A 20,448-nucleotide genomic window follows, 5' to 3' on the forward strand; every position below is an offset into this window, starting at 1 on the left:
GAGCACATCATGAGAAAAGCGGGGCTAGATGAATCAAAAGTTGGAATTACGATTGCCGGGAGAAATATCAACAACCTCAGATATGCAGATGATACCACTCTAATGGCAGAAATTGAAAAGGAACTAAAGAGCCTCTTGATGAGGGTGAAGAAGGAGAGTGCAAAAGTTGGCTTGAAACTCAACATTAAGAAAACTAAGATCATGGCATCCGGCCCTCTCAATTCCTGGCAGATAGATGGAGAAGAAATGGAGGTAGTGACAGATTTTATTTTCCTGGGCTCCAAGATCACCGCAGATGGGGACTGCAGCCAAGAAATTAAATGACACTTGCTCCTGGGGAGGAAAGCTAGGGCAAATCTAGACAGCATACTAAAAAGCAGAGACATCACCCTGCCAACAAAAGTGCGTATGGTCAAGGCTGTGGTTTTCCCAGTTGCAATGTATGGCTGTGAAGGTTGGACCATAAGAAAGGCTGAGCGCCGAAGAATTGAGGCCTTTGAACTCTGGTGCTGGAGAAGACTCCTGCAAGTCCCTTGGACTGCAAGGCGAACAAACAAGTCAGTCCTAGAGATCAACCCTGACTGCTCTTTAGAAGGCCAGATCCTGAAGATGAAACTGAAATACTTTGGCCACCTAATGAGAAAGAAGGACTCACTGGAGAAGAGCCTAATGCTGGGAAAGATGGAGGGCAAAAGAAGAAGGGGACAGCAGAGAACGAGGTGGCTGGATGGAGTCACTGAAGCAGTAGGCGTGAGCTTAAATGGACTCCAGAGGATGGTAGAGGACAGGAAGGCCTGGAGGAACATTGTCCATTGGGTTTTAATGGGTCAGACACAACTTCGCAGCTAACAACAACAAAAGTATAATATTATTATATAAAGATTTAAACTGGATAAAGAATTGTTTTTCAAGATGAAAAAACAAACTTTGAGGGGGATTTATGTCCTAATGACAAACATCTTATTGCCAAGGTATATAAATAATTTAAAATGAATCCAGAGGATGAATATGTTAGAGGGTGCTATTAAATGGGCAAACGGTTTTGGATATAATTTTATGCTCGATTAATGGGAGAATATGTGGATTGAGTAGATTCAAATTTTCATTGAACCATGATTCAAAATATTGTTGGCATTCAACTCCTAGGAAATGGTCATATTCTTTTATAAAGAATATATGTTTGATATTCCTTTATACATATAAGGGAATATCAAACATATATTCTTTATAAAAGAATGGATTCCTTTGACAAAAGAGAAAAGCCAATTTAGTTGCATTTCTATTTGGAGAAATAGAAATGCAACTATTGGGCTTCTTGCTTGAGAAAGATTAAAATGACGTTTTAATTTTAGAATTTGCTGATTAGACGTGTTATTATTATGAAAATATTATGCATAAAAATAAGCACATCTAATAAATATAACAATATATAATATTTATTGCTAGATGTGCTTATTTTTATGCTTATGTTAAGCTTAGAGTAAGAGATTTGTTCTTACAATTTTATGTTATTTAGATTGCTTAATCCATACACTTTTTATATGATGTTTTTGTTTTAACATAAGAGTAAAAGGTTACTATATATCGTAATTGTACTTGTACTGAAGACAGTTGGGTGTCAGTCCTTTCCTTTTTTGTCAGTTTTTAATTTCCACCCCATTTTTGATTGCCTCTCCTTGAATTTTTCCCTTTTTGTTATTCTGCATTTTATGTTTTTTTGAAATTGAAAACAATGGATTTTAAAAGAAGGAAAAGCAGAAAAGTGTGAAGGAGACTGCAGTGAATCTGAGTCTCATTAAAGCCCCACCCTTTCCCCATCCAGGCCCTGTCCAGCCCCACCCTTTCCGGAGTCTATCTGTGGGGAGTTAGTTGAGGGGTCTCTCCCACTCAGGAGGCCAATGGTAATCTGCTTAGAAGGTATCCTAAGGATGGTTCATTCCCCCCTTCCTCCTCCTCCTCCTCCTCCGGAGTTGCCTTTATCTCGCCCGCTCATCTGTCCCGGCCGCCACGACACATGGTGCCAATCAACTGTCCTTCCACCGGAGGGGTTGCTTGCTGACGCATCACTTCTGTTCTTCCCAGAGAATTGTTCCCACCCTGCACTCCGAATGTGTTGCTGGCGGCCATCCTTGCCTCTCTCCATCCTTCTCCCAGTGGGGAGTGATGGGGAGCCACTTGGGCCCGGCCTTCCCTTTGGGTCTCCCGTGGCAGCCTGTGGGGCTGGCCACCTCTCCCCCAGACCCCTAATTTTTCTTCCTGGGTTCTAGATGAGCAAAGTCCTTTGTCCCTCCAAAGAGCTCTCCTGCTGCTTCCGGGGAATTCTGGCTCTTCCTGTCGATGCACCTGGATTCCCTGCTGTCAGGGAGGGGTGCGTGTGTGTGTGTGTGTGAGAGAGGGAGAGGGAGAGACCCCAAGGCCTATGATTAAAGCAATGGGATGGCCTTGGGAAAGGCAGGTCTGTTCTTGGGGAACATCTCTGAGGAACATCTAGCAGCCTTTTGTGAAACCGCTGCTCTGGCAACTGAAGTTTGGGAGGTGCTCTTGGCTGTGATTCTTGGGGAGCTCTTAAGCCCTCGGCTTCCTTTTTCAGTGGGAAGTTGGGTGCTGGCTGGCTCTTGTCATTTTCCTCAGAAAATCAGGGCATAATTTTTTGACTCATTTGTTCAAGGGAATCTATCTCGTTTTAACACTTCTGTGGAGAACAAATCACATTTTAGGTCATATTTGTGCAGAAATATCGAACTTTCAGAAGGGCTCACAAATTTTTAAGCATCCCTGAAAGTTCTGAAATTGGTTTCTCTTCCCACTGGAAAAAGAGTAAGCCTGCCCCGAGGTCAGCAGAGAGCCAGGGTTAAGCAAAAGACCCTCCGAAACGGAGCCACGGAAACCTCTGTTTCCTAAAGCTGGTGTTTTGGACCATCCTGGGCTGTTCTGGGGAGATTCCTTCTTTTCCAGCAATGGACAGCAGGGCCAGAACCCGGCCGGTAGTCAGCGCTACTTGGGAACCGTTTTGGGAACAGGTGGAAAGTTGACAGAGAAATGCTCTTAAGTGCCTTGACTCTAGCTGCCCGGATGGCAGATCCAGTACAGGTGAAACTCAAAAAATTAGAATATTGTGCAAAAGTTCATTTATTTCAGTAATGCAACTTAAAAGGTGAAACTAATATGTGAGATAGACTCATTACATGCAAAGTGAGATAGTTCATGCCTTGATTTGTCATAATTTTGATGGTTATGGCTGACAGCTCACGAAAACCCCAAATTCACAATCTCAGAAAATTAGAATATTACATGAAATCAATAAAACAAGGATTGTACATAGAACAACATTGGACCTCTGAAAAGTATAAGCATGCCTATGTACTCAGTACTTGGTTTGGGCCCCTTTTGCATCAATTACTGCCTCAATGCGGCCTGGCATGGATGCTCTCAGCCTGTGGCTCTGCTGAGGTCTTACGGAAGACCAGGAGGCTTCAATAGCGGCCTTCAGCTCTTCCGCATTGTTCGGTCTCATGTCTCTCATCTTTCTCTTGGCAATGCCCCATAGATTCTCTATGGGGTTCAGGTCAGGCGAGTTTGCTGGCCAATCAAGCACAGTAATCATGTCCCAGCTAGGTAACATCATCAGCGCTAGAAGTATATAAACAGAAAGCAAACCCCCCTCCCTTCTGGTACTGATGATGTTACCTAGTTGGGTCACAAAATGTCTGCAAGAAAACAACCAAGCTCAGAGAGCACCAAGGACCCCACAATCCTGCGCCTGCTTTTTCCCTCCTCTTCCTCATTCTCCTTCCTCCACCACCTCCTCCTCTTCCTCCAAACCTCACTCTCTTGTAGCACTGATGATGTGTCCTAGTCTGGTAATGAGACGTCTGCAAGAAAGCTACCAAGCTCAGAGAGCACCCAGTGTAGAGGGACTGCCTATTTCTGGGGCCAGGGTGCAAGAGAACTTCAGGGCCAGTTTGGGAGCCGCCTTTGATCTCTGGGCCCCCTTTGGCTTGTGCCTCGCCAGGCTGTCCAGCTCAGGCGCTCCGGAGGCTCCTGGGGACAGGCGGGCGGCGGCGGCAGCAGCAGGAAAGGCGCTGAGTTTATGCTCAAAGCCACCTGGATCCAGACTTTTCCTGACCTTTTCCAGAGCACGTTGCAAAAAATGTGCCTTTGTATGGGAACCAGGAGTTCATTCTTTCTACTGCTTTATTTTTAACTTCCCTAATAAGGAAGCCTTTATTGCCTTGACACTTAATGGAAAGAAAATGTCCGAGGATTAAAAGAATGCCGTTGCGCCCTTAGCCCTTCAAGTGTCATCTGGGCTTTCGTTCCGCTTCTTAATCAAACCCAGAGCAGGCGGCCTTCCTGGGCCCCAGAAGGTCACCGCAACGTCCTGATCGCGGGTTCCTTCCTTGGAATTGCTGGGTCTTCTCCGCTCTGCAGGCGGGTTCAGGTTCCCGTCCCTCCGTCCCACCTCCAGATGGGGGGATCTCTGGGGATGGATTCTGCCTTTGCAACCCCTGTCTCGGGGTGGGGTGGGGGGATGGATTAATGAGAGAGACCTCTGGGTGCCTGCCTGAAGACTGAAGGGGGGGGGCGGTCAGTGGGGCTTAACCAGAGGCTTCTGAAATCTTATGGGGAGGGTTGGGGACGGCTGATTGGCTTGATTGGCAGGTCTGAGGTGGAAATGGCCTTCTTCCTTTCTCAGGGAGGTGACTGACAGCCAGCAAGACCTGGGAAGAGATTGACAGCCAAAATATGCTGCTGCTCCCAGGTGCTGTAGGAAGGAGTCTTTGGAACTGGACGTTGCACGGCTCTAGGGTGTGTGGAGCAGTGTGCGTGCATTTACAGTGTTGTATATAATAAATGAACCCTATGAGTGACCATATGGATTTTGCTCTACGGATTAACGAGGGGTGTGCAAAAGACCCCAACCCAAATCGTTCTGTGCTGGGAATAGCCGGTTTGCTGGTTCATGCCTGCAACAAAACGGGCCTATTTTGGGTAGTTGGGTCCATAAACACTAACACAGGTAGTCCTCGACTTATGACAGTTCATTTAGTGACCGTTCAAAGTTATAACGGCTCTGAAAAAAGTGACTTATGGCTGTATTTTACACTTATGACCGTTGCGGCATTCCCATGGTTACGGGATCAAAATTCAGCCGCTCAGCAACTGACTCATATTTAAGAAGGTCTCGGAGTCCTGGGATCCTGGGATCCCCTTTTGCGATCTTCCGATGCTCAAAGTCAATGGGGAAGCCAGATTCACTTAACAACCGTGTTACTATCGTAACAACTGCAGTGATTGAAAGGTCATAAAATGGGGCAAAACTGACTTAACAAATTCCTCACTTAGCAACAGAAATGTCGGGCTCAATTGTGGTCGTAACTCAAGGACTACCTGTACTGGGCAGCCCAGAGTGTGGCTGTTCTGGGTGGTTTTGGTTGAGGAGGAGGAAGGGGCAGGGAGAGGGGAGGGAGTGGGGGGGAGGAAGGAGGGTCCTGGGGAGGGGGCGCCATGTGGGAAGCTGGATATTTAGTGAAGGCACCTGAGGGAGGAAGGGAATCTCCTGGGAAGAGCAGATCACAGAGGGATTCGGGGGTGGGGGGTGGGGAAGGGCCCAGCCCCCTTTATCGCTCAGGGATCCCTCCAAGATTTTATTGTGGCTGAAATGTAGATCACTCAAAATGTCCCAAGATTTCTTTCTGCCAACCTAAAATGGGTGGGCAAAACTTCTAGGATGGAGGAACCTTTGGGGGGGGGCTGTTTCACGCACAGCAGCCCTGGCACTAACCTTTCTGTGCCCTCCCCTGGGCAGCCTGCGGTCTTCTGCCCCTCTCTGGCCGAGCGAGGGTGAGGGGACCGCTGTTTATAACCAGGATACGCCGCCAGTGCTAAACAAGGCAGTTTGGCTACAAAACCCGGCTGTATACACTTGTGGCTCATTGCAGATGGTTTTATTTTGCATAATTCTGTTTTGTTCCCTATTAAGGAGGAGGAACTTCATAATACTGGTTTTAAAATAATCCAGAAAGTCTTTGGCAGAAAGAAATGGGAACGGGAGGGGTGAAGGAGCTATGGAGGTGCCTTTCCAGACGCAGTCGGTAAAAACGCAGGCCGGCTCTTCCATTTATTTCACAATTCGGCCTGGGGGCACGAGAGGCCCAGGGGCCTGCGGGACCATCCTTCTGAATTGCGCCTGCTTCCCTGCCAGATAGCCCAGGTGCAGCTTTCTCTGGCTGGGACCCAGCTGGGGAGTGGGGTTCGCCTCCCAGAATGCAATGCGTCCCCCTGATTTTTCTTAGTGTAACATCTGGGTAGCCAGTGTATCAAATAAGCCGCCTTCTGATTAAAGCCAGTTTGTTGGAAGCCTCTTGCGGAATTGGCCCTAGTAGCCAACTGGGCGGCTGGAGGGGGCCAAGACCACTTTGGCCCTTGCACTGTACTTGGCATTGGGCCTTTTTAAGTTTATTGGGGACAGAAATAAACACGGTTTAAAATCTCTCTGATCCAGCTCCTTTCGAGGGAGGCCATGCAGGTCATCCTTGACTTAAGAACAGTTCATTCAGCGATCATTCTGAGTTACAAGGGCGCTGAACAAAGCGACTTGCGAGTGTTTTTCACAGTCATGACTGTGGCAGCATCCCCAGTGGTCACATGATCGAAATTAAGACACTTGGCAGCTGACTCGTCTTTATGTCCTGGGTCACCTGATCCCCTTTGGTGACCTTAATGACAAGCAAAGCCAATGTGGCTTGCAAGGGGGAAGCCAGGTTCACTTCCCAGCCGGGTTACTAACTTATCAACTGCAGTGATACTGCACTTCACCATTGTGGCAAGGAAGGTTGTAAAATGGGGTGAAACTCCATTTTGGGCTCAATTGTGGTGATAAGTTGAGGGCTCCCTGTACGGTGGCCCCTGTATCTTGGGCGATGCTCCCGAAGAGAGGGAAAAGGGACAGGTCGGCAGATGGCACGGGTGGGGCCTGGCTTGAGGCTGCCAATGCCAACCGGGCCTTTTTTAAAATTCTTGCCGTGCCACCTGCCAGGCAGAAATGTCTCTAGGCTAACCTCAATTTATTGCCTCCTCCTTGGCTCTTGGCTCCTCTTCTCGCTGCTGTCGGCTCAGGGATGAAGGGAAAATGAGTTGCTCACATTTGCTGAGTAAGCCCAAGCAGCCGGCCGTCGACTCTTCACTGGGATTACATTGAGACTTCAGGTTAATGAGCCTCCTTGTAGCAGAGCTCGAGCAAAACAGTGCTTGGACGTCCCCCTCCCTCCCCACAATCGCAGACAGGTCTCTTGCCGCTGAAGGAGAACGGCTGGCTGGAGAATTCTGGGAGTTGAAGTCCACAGGCCTTAAAGCTGCCACGTTGGGAGGCCTCCGGGTTACTTTATGATTCCGTGTCTCACATCAACTCAGAGAACAGGTGAATTCAGGGTTTCAGCTGCCTAACGCATCCATCCCACTTTATCCAGGTCTGTCTATGATGGTGCAGAACATGGGCGCTTCATGGAGAAGCTGGACGCTCGCATCCGGAACCACGACCGGGAGATCGAGAAGATGTGCAACTTCCATTACCAGGGCTTTGTGGACTCGATCACGGAGTTCCTGAAGGTCCGGGCAGAGGCCCAGAAGCTCAAGGTAAGGGATGGGGGGTCAGCCAGAGGCAGGTGCAAGTGACACGGGCCAGAGGAGCCCAAATGTTTCCACCCTCATTGCGTCGGCAGATAACCGCCCGGCTGCCCTGTTTCGGGTGACCCGTTCCCTTTTACATCAGGGGGGACGGGATGACCCCTTGCAGGGACGTGCTGAGGAGTTTAGTGGTTATCTATACGATAAAATCGTTCAGCTTCGGGATAGCTTGGACCAAGATTGTGATGATCCGGATGGGATGACTGAGACACGTCTTGTTGATGTTGCTTGGGATGAGTTTGATTCTGTGGCTCCCGAGGACGTGGACAGGCTGCTGGGGAGGTTACATGCCACTACATGTTTACTGGACCCGTGTCCCTCCTGGCTGGTGCTGGCCACTCAGGAGGTGACACGAGGCTGGCTCCAGGGAATTATAAATGCTTCTTTGTTGGAAGGGGTTTTCCCCGCTGCCTTGAAAGAGGCGGTGGTGAGACCCCTCCTCAAGAAGCCTTCCCTGGACCCAGCTATTTTGGGTAATTACCGTCCAGTCTCCAACCTTCGCTTTGTGGCGAAGGTTGTAGAGAGTGGTGGCATGGCAGCTTCCCCAGTACCTGGATGAAGCCGTCTATCTAGACCCGTTCCAGTCCGGCTTCCGGTCCGGGTACAGCACGGAGACAGCTTTGGTCGCGTTGGTGGATGACCTCTGGAGGGCCAGGGATAGGGGTTGTTCCTCTGCCCTGGTCCTGTTGGATCTTTCATCGGCTTTTGATACCATCGACCATGGTATCCTGCTGCGCCGGTTGGAGGGGTTGGGAGTGGGAGGCACCGTTTATCGGTGGTTCTCCTCCTATCTCTCTGACCGGTCGCAGACGGTGTTGACAGGGGGGCAGAGATCGACCGCGAGGCGCCTTACTTGTGGGGTGCCGCAGGGGTCGATTCTCTCGCCTCTCCTGTTCAACATCTACATGAAGCCGTTGTGCGAGGTCATCAGTGGCTTCGGGGTGAGTTATCAGCTGTACGCTGATGACACTCAGCTGTACTTTTCCACCCCGGGCCACCCCAACGAAGCTGTCGAACTGCTGTCTCGTTGCCTGGAGGCCGTACGGGTCTGGATGGGGAGAAACAGACTCAGACTCAATCCATCCAAGACGGAGTGGCTGTGGATGCCGGCACCCCGGTACAGTCAGCTGCAACCGCGGCTGTCTGTTGGGGGCGAGTCACTGGCCCCAACAGAGAGGGTACGCAACTTAGGCGTTCTCCTGGATGGACGGCTGTCGTTTACAGATCATTTGGCGGCCGTCTCCAGGAGAGCCTTTTACCAGGTTCGCCTGGTCCGTCAGTTGCGTCCCTTTCTGGACCGGGATGCCTTATGCACGGTCACTCATGCTCTCGTCACTTCCCATCTGGATTATTGCAATGCTGTCTACATGGGGCTACCCTGAAGTGCACCTGGGACTACAGTTAGTCAGAATGCAGCTGCGGGTGATTGAGGGAGCTCCTCGTTGCTCCCGGGTAACACCGCTCCTGCGCAGTCTGCACTGGCTACCTGTGGTCTTTCGGGTGCGCTTCAAGGTTTTGGTTACCACCTTTAAAGCGCTCCATGGCTTAGGGCCCGGGTACTTACGGGACCGCCTGCTGTTACCGTATGCCTCCCATCGTCCCGTGCGCTCTCACAGAGGGTCTCCTCAGTGCCGTCCGCCAAGCAGTGTCGGCTGGCGGCCCCAGGAAGGGCCTTCTCTGTTGGAGCACCAACTCTCTGGAACGACCTTCCCCCCGGTTTGCGTTTAATATCTGACCTTCGGACCTTCCGCCCGGAATTAAAAACTCATTTATTTGTTCAAGCGGGACTGGACTGATTTTTAAATTTTTAAATTTTAAATTTTAAATTTTAAATTTTTTAATCTTTTGTAATTTTATATGGGGTATTTTAGGTTGGTCAATCTGACGGTTTTAATTCGGCCACTATTGAATAGGTATTTTAAATTGATATTTTTAACTTTGTATATTTACTGTTTTTTATCCTGGCTGTACACCGCCCTGAGTCCTTCGGGAGAAGGGCGGTATAAAAATTTAAATAAATAAAATAAATAAAAATTATAAAATGAGTCACCTGGGGGAAGGCCAGGGAGGGACTGGGGGTGCAACCCTTCATGGGATGCAGCAGCCGAGGCTTCGGGGGGGAAGGGGACGGTTTCCAAGGGCCACCCTCCACTTTAGTGCTGGTGGGGCTGAGAAGATGGCCAAGCAGCCCTTGAAGTGGCTCAGGAATTCTGGGAGTTGATGTCCACAAACCCTCAAGGGGCCATTGTTGCCCACCTTGGATCTATATCATCCATCCACCCAATTTGTGTGCCCAGTAACTCTGTGTGTCTCTCTCTCTCTCTCTTCATGGGCTAAAAATAACCCTTAAAAGCACCATGATTTTCTTTTACAGAATCAAGTCACGGATACGAATCGGAAACTGCAGCTGGAAAGCAAGCAAGTAAGGAAGCCTCGGCTCCTCTCTTCAAAGCCTTTGCGGCAGTTTTATTTACAGGCTGTCGTCAGCTTATTACAGACCAGAATTTCTGTCGTAGTACGAAGCCGTAGCCCAGCCACCCCGGCTGCCATTTGCCCTTTTCCTCCTGCAGAAGGCCTGCCCAGCCTGCCCTCAGTTTGCCAGGCAGCTGCTAGCCATGCCAGGCCTGCTCCTGAGGCTGCTCGTGCCATTCCTTCTCCACATGGCTTGTCCTGTCAGCCCCTGAGATCTTCCTTCGGTCTCACGAGGACAGGCACGCTCCATGGAGGACTGCTGGCCTTCCCTTCTCACAATGCTTACGAAGACCTCAGGGGGCTTCCGAAGCTCCGTGAGAACAAGGCGCTCGGTTTGGAGAATGATGCAAAGGATGTTGGGAAGAAGGCCCACTGCGGCCAGCAGCCCCTCATAGGCGGAAGAGCCAGGACCAGCAGCAGCAGAGGGAAACGTCAGTGGCGCCGGGGGCAACAGGGTCACTAGTGGGGGCTGGAGGCGGTATTTCTCACTGGCACGAGTGGCGTTGGGGCTGCTTGAAGGCCTGTGGTGTTGCCAAGAGCCCTGGGCCCCCAGCCCCAGTCCTGCCACTGCTGAGGGCCACTGGGTGGAGCGCCTCAAAGGACAGGCTGGGGGGGAGGGGAGTTGAAGGACCCCTGCCGTCCTAAGTGCGGATGGGCCTGAATTTTAACCACGTCGCCGTGGGGGCACTGCAACGGCAGCAATTTTGGGCATAGGTCATTAAGTCTCTTAGTTCAGCAGCATAGTTTCGAGCAGTCGCTGAATGGGTGGTCATAAGTAGAGGACTGTCTGTATTTTATTCCACTAACAGTTCACAAATTGAATTTATTTTTCTGGCTTGGCATGGATGTGTCCTCGTTGTAACCTGCTTTTTTCCCTGAAAGGTATTGCCAAGTCCTGCTCTTAGTCAATCCCCGTCCCACCTTGGAGGCTTTTCTGCTCCCCCCTCGGAGGGCTCTGGGCTGCCTCTCTTTGGCCTCAGTCCCAGCTCGGCCCCCAGACCTGAAACGAAGCTGCCACGGAGGAAGGTTTTCAAGCCTTTCGTCCTTGGCAAAGCTGCACCCGTGTTGGCAGAGCTGTAAAGAGGAGCATAGAATCAGAGGGCTGGAAGGGGCCTGAAATGCTCGATGGGAAACCTCCCGTCCAGTCTGTCCTTGGCTCCCTTGAATGTTTTCCGTCCAGCAGACCCAAGTGCCTGGGCCTGAGCAGCTGAGTCCTGGCCCATCCGGTTCCTTGCCCCTTTGGCCTGCCTGGGCAGCTGGTGGAGTGGCCTGTGTCCGCAGTTGGTCCCTGCGCTCGCTTTGGGCTCTCAGCCAGCCCCTCTCCAGATCTGGGGAAGGGGAGCCGAGGCTCAGAGTTCCAAGTAATAGATTCCTTTGTCCAGGGTTGGCAATCCCGGTCTCAACTTTGGTCTACCCAGGCATCAGGAAGACTCAGGGAAGATTGCGGGGGGGGGGGAGGTGTCCGCAGCGACCATGTCCAAGCCAACCAGGGTTGACACCGAGGCTGCCGGCAACGATGAAGCCCCTCTTGTCTGTCTTGCAGCTGGTGGGCGCCATGGAGGAGCTGAGGCAATGCCGGCTGCAGCAGTGGAACATCTCTGCCACGGTGGATAAACTCAGCCAGTGCCTTCCTGGTGAGAGACCTGCATTGGAGGACGGGGGCGCCTGGTTACGCCCTCCTCTTCCTGACCTCTCTTTTGTGTTTCCGTTTCTTCTGCTAGTCCTGGAGATGGAGAGCAAGTTAAGGGAGCAGATGAAGTCCAAAAGGTAGGCGTTCCTGAGGGGTCCAAGGAAGGTTCTGGAGGCTGGGCTAGATTAACCGTGGAGCCCCTGCATAGCAGGGGCTAGAATGCAGCACTGCAGGGCTAACTGCCCACTGCCAGGAGTTTGAACCTGACCGGCTCCAGGTTGACTCAGCCTGCCGTTCTTCCGAGGTGGGTGAAATGAGGACCCAGATTGTTGGGGGGGAAAGAGGCTGACTCTGACTCTGTAAAATGCCTTAGAAAGGGCTGTAGAACCTTTGGGGCTCCCTGGGCTTCACAGCCATCCCTGGCGATCGTTTCCGTGGGTCTGCTCTGCCCCCTCTCTCAACTGACTTATCTGGCCTTTTCTGGGCGTCCATCCCTTCTTCTCCTTTTGGAGATACTTTCTGGATTGCAGCTTTTATTGCTGTATAGTTTTGCACCCATTTTTACCTTTCTGATCTGTCGGAGAAATGCAGCTCTTTCTCTATCTCTCTGTCATATTCCCTCCTTTCTCCCTGCCTCCTGTTCCTTTGATTCTAAGGAGTGGCCACCCCTTAATACGCAAGAGGAGGGGGGGGGGCGAGACACACTCCTTTATGCATGTAGTCCTTGACTTCCAACAGTTCGTTGGTGACCATTTGAAGTTGCAATGGCACTGAAAAAAGTAACTTACGACCGGTTTTTACAGCACTTATGACCATTGCAGCATCCCCGTGGTCACATGATCAGAGTTCAGATGCTTGGCAACAGGTTCATATTTATGACGGTTGCAGTGAAGGTCATGCGATATCCTTTTGAGACCTCCTGCCTAGCAAAATCCATGCGGAAGCCAGATTCATTTTACAATTCTGTTACTAACTTAACCAGGGAGGTTGACTTTAACAACTGTGGCAAGAAAGGCTGTGAAATAGGGCGAAGCTCACTTAACAACAGAAATGTTGCATTCAACATCTCCTTCCTTCCTTCCTTCCAGGCATTATCCCGCCCTGAAGACCTTGGAGCACCTGGAGCGGATGTGCCTGCCCCAAGTCAGCCATTACCACTTCTGCAAGGTCATGGTGGAGAACATTCCGAAATTGCGCGAGGAAATCAAGGACGTCTCCATGTCTGACCTCAAAGACTTCCTGGAGAGCATCCGCAAACACTCGGACAAGATTGGGGAGACGGCCATGAAGCAGGTGAGCAGCCAGGCGGGGGGAGAGGCCGGAGCATCTCGTGTCAGCCGGGACCTTCGCTCGGAACCCTCTGGGTCCCAGGCCTTTCCCCGTGCAGCACCCCCCGCGGGAGTTCTCAGGCAGCCTGCCTTAAGTATCAGGGGTTGGGGATGCCAGCGAGAGGACCTGGCCTGCCTGTCCGTGTCTTGGGCCTTGCTCAGATGCCCCTGGCCAGCCACGGTGGGATGCTGGTGGCTGGGCTGGATGGCCTCAGGGTTCTCCCTCTGGGGCTGGGAGGACACCCTCATAGCCTTGAACGCTGGGAAACACGGGTCTGGGTTCTCTTTCTGGAACGTGATTTGTTTATTTGTTTATAAAATGTATAGGCTGCCCATCTGACCTCAAGGTAACTCTGGGCAGCTTGCAATCCTAAGCGATAAAAGCGTCAGGAACTAAAAGTGGAGCAGTTTTCATTTCTGGCTCCTATCACAACAGGGCCCCCGTCTCAGGAGGCTGCCATGCGAAAGCTTTTCTTTGGTGCTGCTGGTGACAGCAGAACAGTCAACTTGGTTTAGTAATTTTTCATTATGTTCTCATCACTCGATTCCCGTTCTTGGTAAAAACAGTCACGTAACGTACAGAAAATGCGCCAGAAGCAGCAAGGCGAAGAATGAGATAAGAAAAAAGACGACTAGGGACACTGCTCACCGTAGCCCTCCATGCTGTCCTAGTCTTGCAGCTCATTTAGGCTTCTTCCATATCCTTGCTCGGCTTCGTGCCTTCTGCCTTCTCTTCTGTATTCTCGGGAAATGGGTTACTTGCGTAACCAGGTTTAGTATCTTGGGGGACTCTGGCTCCTGCCTTTAGAAGATAACCAGCTTCCGTTGCTGTCAGCAGAGTGGCATTTAGATGACAGCCAAGAGAGAACCTGGAGTGACATTTTGCTCTCCTGGAAGGCTTCCCCTGGAGTTGTGGACGGGTCCCTTGTGGGCTTTGCCTGGGAGAGGGAAGAAAAATTGGACTGCTGGTTGGATGGGAGATGCTCTGGGCTCAGGGCAGGAAGGTTGCCTCTCTCCGCACCCGGCTTGCCAGCTGGCAGAGAAGGCTGAGAAGGGCCAAGCGTGGTCTGTTAAAGTGGGGAGAGGGCAGGGGTGAAATGCTCCCAGTTCAGACCGGATCATGCAATCAGGTAGCAATGATGGCTGCTGGTTCGGAGGACCGGTAGCAAAAATCCCTGGCCCCGCCCATGCCTCTGCTGAGCCGCACCATCAGCAGAGGGTTTTTTTTTTACTTTTAAAAGCCTTTTTTTCTTCAGCAAAAACAGCCTTTAAAAGTAAAAAAAAGCCTTTGAGGATCCCGCCCCTCAGCTGAGATCGGCAGAGCCTTTAAACTTAAAAAAAATTTTTTTTTAAAGTCTCCTCTAGCGATCTCACCTGAGTTCCTCATCAGCAGAACCTTACTTGTACTCTTACTTGTAGAAAACATGTTTTCTACAAGTAAGAGTAGAGATTCTAAGGCACTTACCTGATTACTGATGAACGCATGGCTTTTTTCCCAGCCCGAAAGCAGTTTCACTTTCAGCCCAGACAGAATCAATTGCTTAGCTAATCTATTTCCTCAGTGATCAACTAATGCTGGCTGGCTTTGCTGGCTGAGGAACTCTGGGAATTGAAGTCCACAATAAAATAAAATAAAATAAAATAATAAAATAAAATATTTGTGCAGCTTTCTGAGATTTGGTGTGTTTCTGTAGTGTTTCACTCTAACTACACAAACACACAAAATCTCACAAAGCTGGTATTTTGTGTGTGTGTGTGTGTGTGTGTAAAGTGTGAAAGTTGGTTTTTTAGTTTTTTGTGGCTGTGTGAAGTGTGAAGTGCAGCTGCTTTTACACTGTGTGTGAGTCAGTTATGTTGTGTTGTGTTGTGTGTGTGTAAAGTGTGAAAGCTGGATTTTGGTACCTCTTATTGTTTTGTATACTTTGTTTATTATTTTTATTATTTATTGTTATTGGCCACGCCCAGCCAGTCATCTGACCACCAAGCCACACCCACCAATTAAGCCACGCCCACATAACCGGTAGGGAAAATTTTTCGATTTCACCCGTGGGGGAGGGGGGAGAAGGACGGTGGTCTTAAACGGAGGGGAGTCGGTCGGCTGCTGCCTTGAATGGCTTCCCTCTTCAGGAGAGGACGAGGCTTCTCTCTGGGCAGCTCCAGCCACAGTGGCTCCGGCCACAGGGCTCCCCAACCCTGCCTGGGGCAAGGCCCCTTCACAAGGGCTCCACGCAAGCGGTGGGCGAGGGGGCGCTGCTCGCACCAATGGAGCTTCACGTGTGTGCGTGAGTGCCCGCTGATCATGTCAACGGAGCTGCACGCGTGAGCGCCATTTCCTCCCTCCCCCAGCCCCCCCCGCCTGGTTGGGGATCCCTGTGCTAGAGCGCGAATATAGGGATGTGGGTCAGGAGGAGGGGAAGGGGAGAATATTTGGGGAGCAGTCCCCTTTAAGCCTGCAGAACTGGGGAAGGCGCCCAGTGGAATCCACAGGAGAAGATGGAGCTGCCTTTGAGGCTCTGGGTCTGCATGGCGTGTGGACGCGCATGTGTGTGTTCCTTGGAAAGAGCTTCCCTCCCACCGTGTAAGTGGGCTGCGTTCAGTCGCATGGAGGGTGTCCCAGGGGACACTTACACCAGGCTGCAGTGCACGGAGGAAGAAGTGGCAGCCGCCTCCTGCCCAGAGGCCGGGCGGGGCGTCCTCCGGATCCCACCGGCCCTCCCTGTCAGCGGCAGCCCTGGTGGTCCTTAAGCTCCCTCTAAACCAATAAAGGATGGGGGGGGCACTTGGACGCCTCGGGTTGAAACTCGGCTTCATTAAAACCATCCAGATCTACCTGATGTGAGCAGTTAAGAAGCCTGGATTGTGGACAGAAATGCTGGGCTGTTGGCAACGCCGGAGAGCCTCTTTCTGGAGAGGCTGCCGTCCTGGAAAGCGCTGCCGGCTTTCGCTTGCCTGCTGGTGCCCGGCTGGCCGGCCGGGAGCATCTCTATTCACAGCAAAGGCAGCGGCCCAGGTCCAGCTCAGGCTGTTCGCCCATCCCTCCCTCTTTGCCTTCTGGGGTCTCCCATCAGCCATTTGGGCCACTGAGGAATTGGCTGAACAAGCCTCTAAGCACCCATCGCAGTCAGGAGCAGCCCAAGCGAACGGAGGTCCCCAGTGCTGTTCTTTGGCTTCCTCTTGGAGCAGTGCAGCATGGGCCAAGGCGTCCTTCCTTCCTTCCTTCCTTCCTTCCTTCCTTCCTTCCTTCCTTCCTTCCTTCCTTCCTTCCCCCAACAATTCTGGGCTTGGCTGCTATAAGCGAATCTTATTTCCTCTGCTTTTGACCCCCCCCCCCCGTCGCCACTCTTTTGTCAGGTGCCCCCTCTTTCCCTTTTATCAATGGAGGGTGGGGGGGGGTTGCCTTGGGCCACGGACTGTGTTCATTAGGGCTCTTTGCGGCTAGGTCAGAGGTGGGGGATTCCTGACTTGCCCCCCCCCCTTTTGAGCAAGCAGGTAATAAAAAGCAGGACTCTCTAATCCTTTCCTTGCCAAGAGAAGGCTGGGTGTAGGCAGGCCCTTCTCCCCTGAAGCCCCCTTGGGCCTTCTCTTCCCTGGATGGCTCTTGAGTTGATTAGCTGTGCCCAGCTGACCTTTGTCTTTCCTTTTCTTTCTGTTGGCTCTTCTTCCAGGCTTTTCCTTGATGGGTATGAAAGGGAAGAGCAAGGAGGCGAGCTTCCTTTCTGATGTTTATGGGGGTTCATTCAGGGTCTTTAAATAGAGGATAAACTGGAAAGTAAAAATTAATCTTTGCTGGGAGCAGCGAAAAGAAATCTGCCTGTCCTTCCAGAGCGGAAGAGGCCACAGAAACGCCAGGGTCCCCTTTGCTGCCCCCCCCTGCCCCCCCCAGCTGCCCGTGGTTCCCCTCTTCCCTCCTGTCTTCCCTGCTTGCTTTGCTGCTCAGGAAATTCCTCCTGCTTCTTAGGGGAGCCTTTCTGGGTCTTTGAATGACGCTCTGGGGAAGAGGGTCCAAATTCTGTCCTTGGATATTGTAATTCAGGCTTTTGAGCCCTTCTTCACGTCTAAACGTCTTCCGAGACCCCCACTGTGGCCCTCCAGATCTCAGCAGGTGGGCTGCTCTTGTCCTGAGCTGTCCTGACCCAAAACATGGTGGTTTCCAAATGCTAGGACTGAGAATGCCACGTTAAAGCTCTGTGGGGCTGGTTGGTTGCTCTGATACTTTGGGTTGGTCTTGGCAAATCGGCCAGGGGTGCCGTCACCTGCAAGGTGCCCTGCCCAGGCCAGAGGTCCCGTTTTCCCATCTCTCCGTGAATCAGCTTCTCAAGTCAGCTGCAGGCAGTTGCACGGGAGCTGGGAAACAGGGCCTGCTGAATGGCTACCACTCGGTTAGCTTGATGGCTGAACCGTACAGGCTCTGTTTATCCCCAACTGCTTTGGGCCAAGAGTTTTCAAGGGTCTTTACTTTTTAGCGGTCTCATCTGTGTCAGGAAAAAAAATGGAAATCTTGCTTGATCCGGACAGGGGGGGAAAAAGGAGAGTGATGTTCTGCAGGCCCTCCAGAGGAATTTGGCTAGGATGAGGAGAAAGACAGTTTCTCCTGTTCTGGATGGAACTTTTCCTGCAGAAACGCTCCACGGCTGCCCACCTCGTGATGGGGACCTTGTTCCTGCTGCTGTTGGCAGCCGTTGAGGGCTGACAGAGGGTTAGGCGGCCTTTGCTGACTCTCTGTCGGCTGCACAGAAGGAGAATGGGGCGGGGAGAGAGGGAGGGAGGGTGGGGAAAAGGCCATTTCACGCCCCACTGCGACTCCCGTTCTTCATGTCTTGTTGAAATAACATTTATTCCTTTCATGTATCTGCTGCCCTTCTCGCAGTCCGGCAACTGATTTTCCTCTGGGACCCGGTACGTGAGCCTGCAAAACACTTCTCAAAAGGTAGTTATTTCTACCTTAGTTGTTGGAATGTAACTTAGAAATAAAACATTTAAAAAAATAGCAGTGAGGGACCCCAGAGGGTCTGAGGCGCATTGATGGGTTTGCTCAGCCAAACAGGGTGGCCTGGGCTCGGCCTTTGGGCTCAAGGCTTTTAAGGCTTTTAACAGGCGTCCAAGGAGAGATTGGGCAGCCATTAGTCCGGAATGGGATTGAGCAGAGGGTTGGACTAGAAGACCTCTGAGGCCCCTTCCAGTTCTGTTATGTTTCTGCCATGATGCACTTGAATTTGCAGTCTTGCTTTTTGTCATGTTTGGTGTGACATTTCTCCAAAGGACAAAGGCAACATTTCTTCCCCCTAAAGGACGAGCACTTCCTCTTCCTAGAGACACCCACCCGCCGTCCTAGCCATCCCCTTTTCCTCCCTTCTTTTCCCTTTTAAACGGCCTGTGCTTGTTCCCTGTATGCTGAGGAGCACAACTTTCCTAGTTTCCTTCGTCATTCCTCAGAGTAGCTCCCAAACTTGGTTTGCTTTGACTCCTCAAGACGCTCTCGACAGCTAAAAGATTCCAGTAGAAAGGAACCTCTGTGACTCAGGGTTGAACCGTGGGGTCCTTGGGGTGGTTTCCTTATAGATGTTTCGTGGCCCAAACTAGGGAACATCATCAGGGTACTAGAAGGGAGGAGGGGGTTTGCTCAGGAAAAGCTCCCCGAACAAAGTCCGTCTCTCCTTCTCTCCACCCATCCCATTGATACTGATCCTTGTCCTGAGTAGTCTAATTAGGAGGAATGTTAGAAAGAAACTAAGAGCAAATCCTTCTCCCTTCTACCGTACCACTGATGGTGTTATCTATTTGGGTAATGAAATGTCTGCAAGAAAACAATTGGGCTCAGAGGGTACCAAGGATCCCACAGTCTTTCTCCTTTCTTCCTCCTCCTCCTCTCCCTCTCCTTCTCTTCCCCCCTACTCCTACGCCTCCCCACCAACTCCACTCCCTTCCAGCACTGATGGTGTTATCTAGTTGGGTAATGAAATGTCTGCAAGAAACTCACCAGCTCAGAGAGCACCAGAGACCCCTTATTTAAAAGATTCTCCCCTGTTGTCTTCTTCAACTGAATGTGCAGTTTTCCATGTCCGTGTTCCTGATGCAGTCGATCCAAGGTCCCTCTGCTTCGCCCCTTTGCATTGCCACATCGGGCTAGCCAGTGCTGACCAGTGGCCAGAGTTGGTGAGTTAGGACTCCAGTTTTATTTTGGAAAAAATAGTGCTCCTTTCACTTTCCCTCAATTGATGCTCTAGAGCAGGAGTGTTGGACATGGCTGTGCTGGCTGGGGAATTCTGGGAGTAGAAGTCCAGAGGTCTTAAAGTTGCCCAGGTTGGAGACCCCTGATCTGGGTGACAAGAGCTCTTGTTCTGTCCCCCTCGCCTCAGTCTGAGCGATGACTTAATTAGCCGGCAACTATCAGCTTCTGGCAGCAAACTAGCAAGCGTCTGCCAAGTGTCTCTGTTTCTCTCTTGATGCCGATGAGTCAACCAGGAACAAACAGTACTTCAGTTCTTAGTTAAGCAGTTGATTTGCTTGCCACGAAGGGGTATAGCAGCCCTTGCTGCTTTTATATCCTGTGGGGTGTGGTTCCATGACTCAGCACTTCCTAGGCCTGCCCTACCCTTGCTTCTGTTGTTCCCGCCTCTCCTGCCTATGAAACCTAGGGTTCAGCCAGGCCTGATTGCCATCAGCCGGTTCTGGAGGCGTGGCCTGGGCGGGGAAAGAGTCAGGGGACGGAGGCCTCGTTATCTCCTCCACCTGGCCTGCCTCTGGCTCCTGTAGCTGAGCCAGGGAAGCCGGTGCTCCAGAGGTAAGTCCTGATTGCCGTTCCCCCTCACTTTCCGAGTCACTTTCTGGCAGGGGCCCCGGCTCGGGGGGCGCAGGCACAACAGCTCTGTCTGGTGGCCCCGGGCACGGCTATGGCTGCCGGACTCATCTTGGGGGTCCCCAGCCTCTCCCCCTCCCCTCCAGCGCCATGTGTGCAAGAGAGCTTTGCGCCTTTCCCCCCAGCCCTCGCTCGCTCGGGAGTGTGGCGGGCGGGACGAACCTCTGCAGCGCAGGGCGTGCGCATTCCAGATGCTGATGGCTGCCCTCTCAGTGGCCTGGAACGGTGCTTCACTGTGCCATTTGGGCCCTGTTTTTAATTACCCGCAAGCCGATGATTTTCAAACCTTGTGTAATCTGTAATGCAGATGGAAGCGGTTGGAGCCTTTTCCCTCCGTCTGTGTACTTTATAGAAAATTAGATTTAACTGTTCGTGCAGACAGCATCCTCGTCTTATTGTTTGTCAGCTTTTTGGCAGCAGCCACGAGGGGCCTGCGATTGTGGCTTCTTCACCCCCTTCGCTTGTCTCTTTGCAGT

The 20,448-nt window shown here is 51.5% G+C and overlaps 1 protein-coding gene across 7 annotated transcripts in view; it reads left to right on the forward strand.

Moving 5' to 3' along the window:
* Positions 1 to 20,448, forward strand: part of EXOC6B (exocyst complex component 6B) — a 164,915-nt gene that overhangs the window by 15,469 nt on the left and 128,998 nt on the right. For 6 of the 7 annotated variants that reach the window (XR_009156410.1, XM_058193846.1, XM_058193848.1 and 3 more), the window contains 5 exons: positions 7,470 to 7,635; positions 10,061 to 10,108; positions 11,702 to 11,792; positions 11,880 to 11,925; positions 12,877 to 13,081. Coding sequence is in view for 6 of the 7 variants with exons in the window: in XM_058193846.1 (XP_058049829.1) it covers positions 7,470 to 7,635; positions 10,061 to 10,108; positions 11,702 to 11,792; positions 11,880 to 11,925; positions 12,877 to 13,081 (556 nt within the window). In the remaining variant the exon portion in view is untranslated. Of the gene's footprint in view, positions 1 to 5,734; positions 7,210 to 7,469; positions 7,636 to 10,060; positions 10,109 to 11,701; positions 11,793 to 11,879; positions 11,926 to 12,876; positions 13,082 to 20,448 lie in introns of those variants that run through there. The other variant, XM_058193850.1, reaches the window with a different exon arrangement.

Source organism: Ahaetulla prasina, chromosome 8, assembly GCF_028640845.1.
Source record: "Ahaetulla prasina isolate Xishuangbanna chromosome 8, ASM2864084v1, whole genome shotgun sequence".
In the NCBI taxonomy this organism is placed as follows: Eukaryota; Metazoa; Chordata; class Lepidosauria; order Squamata; family Colubridae; genus Ahaetulla; species Ahaetulla prasina.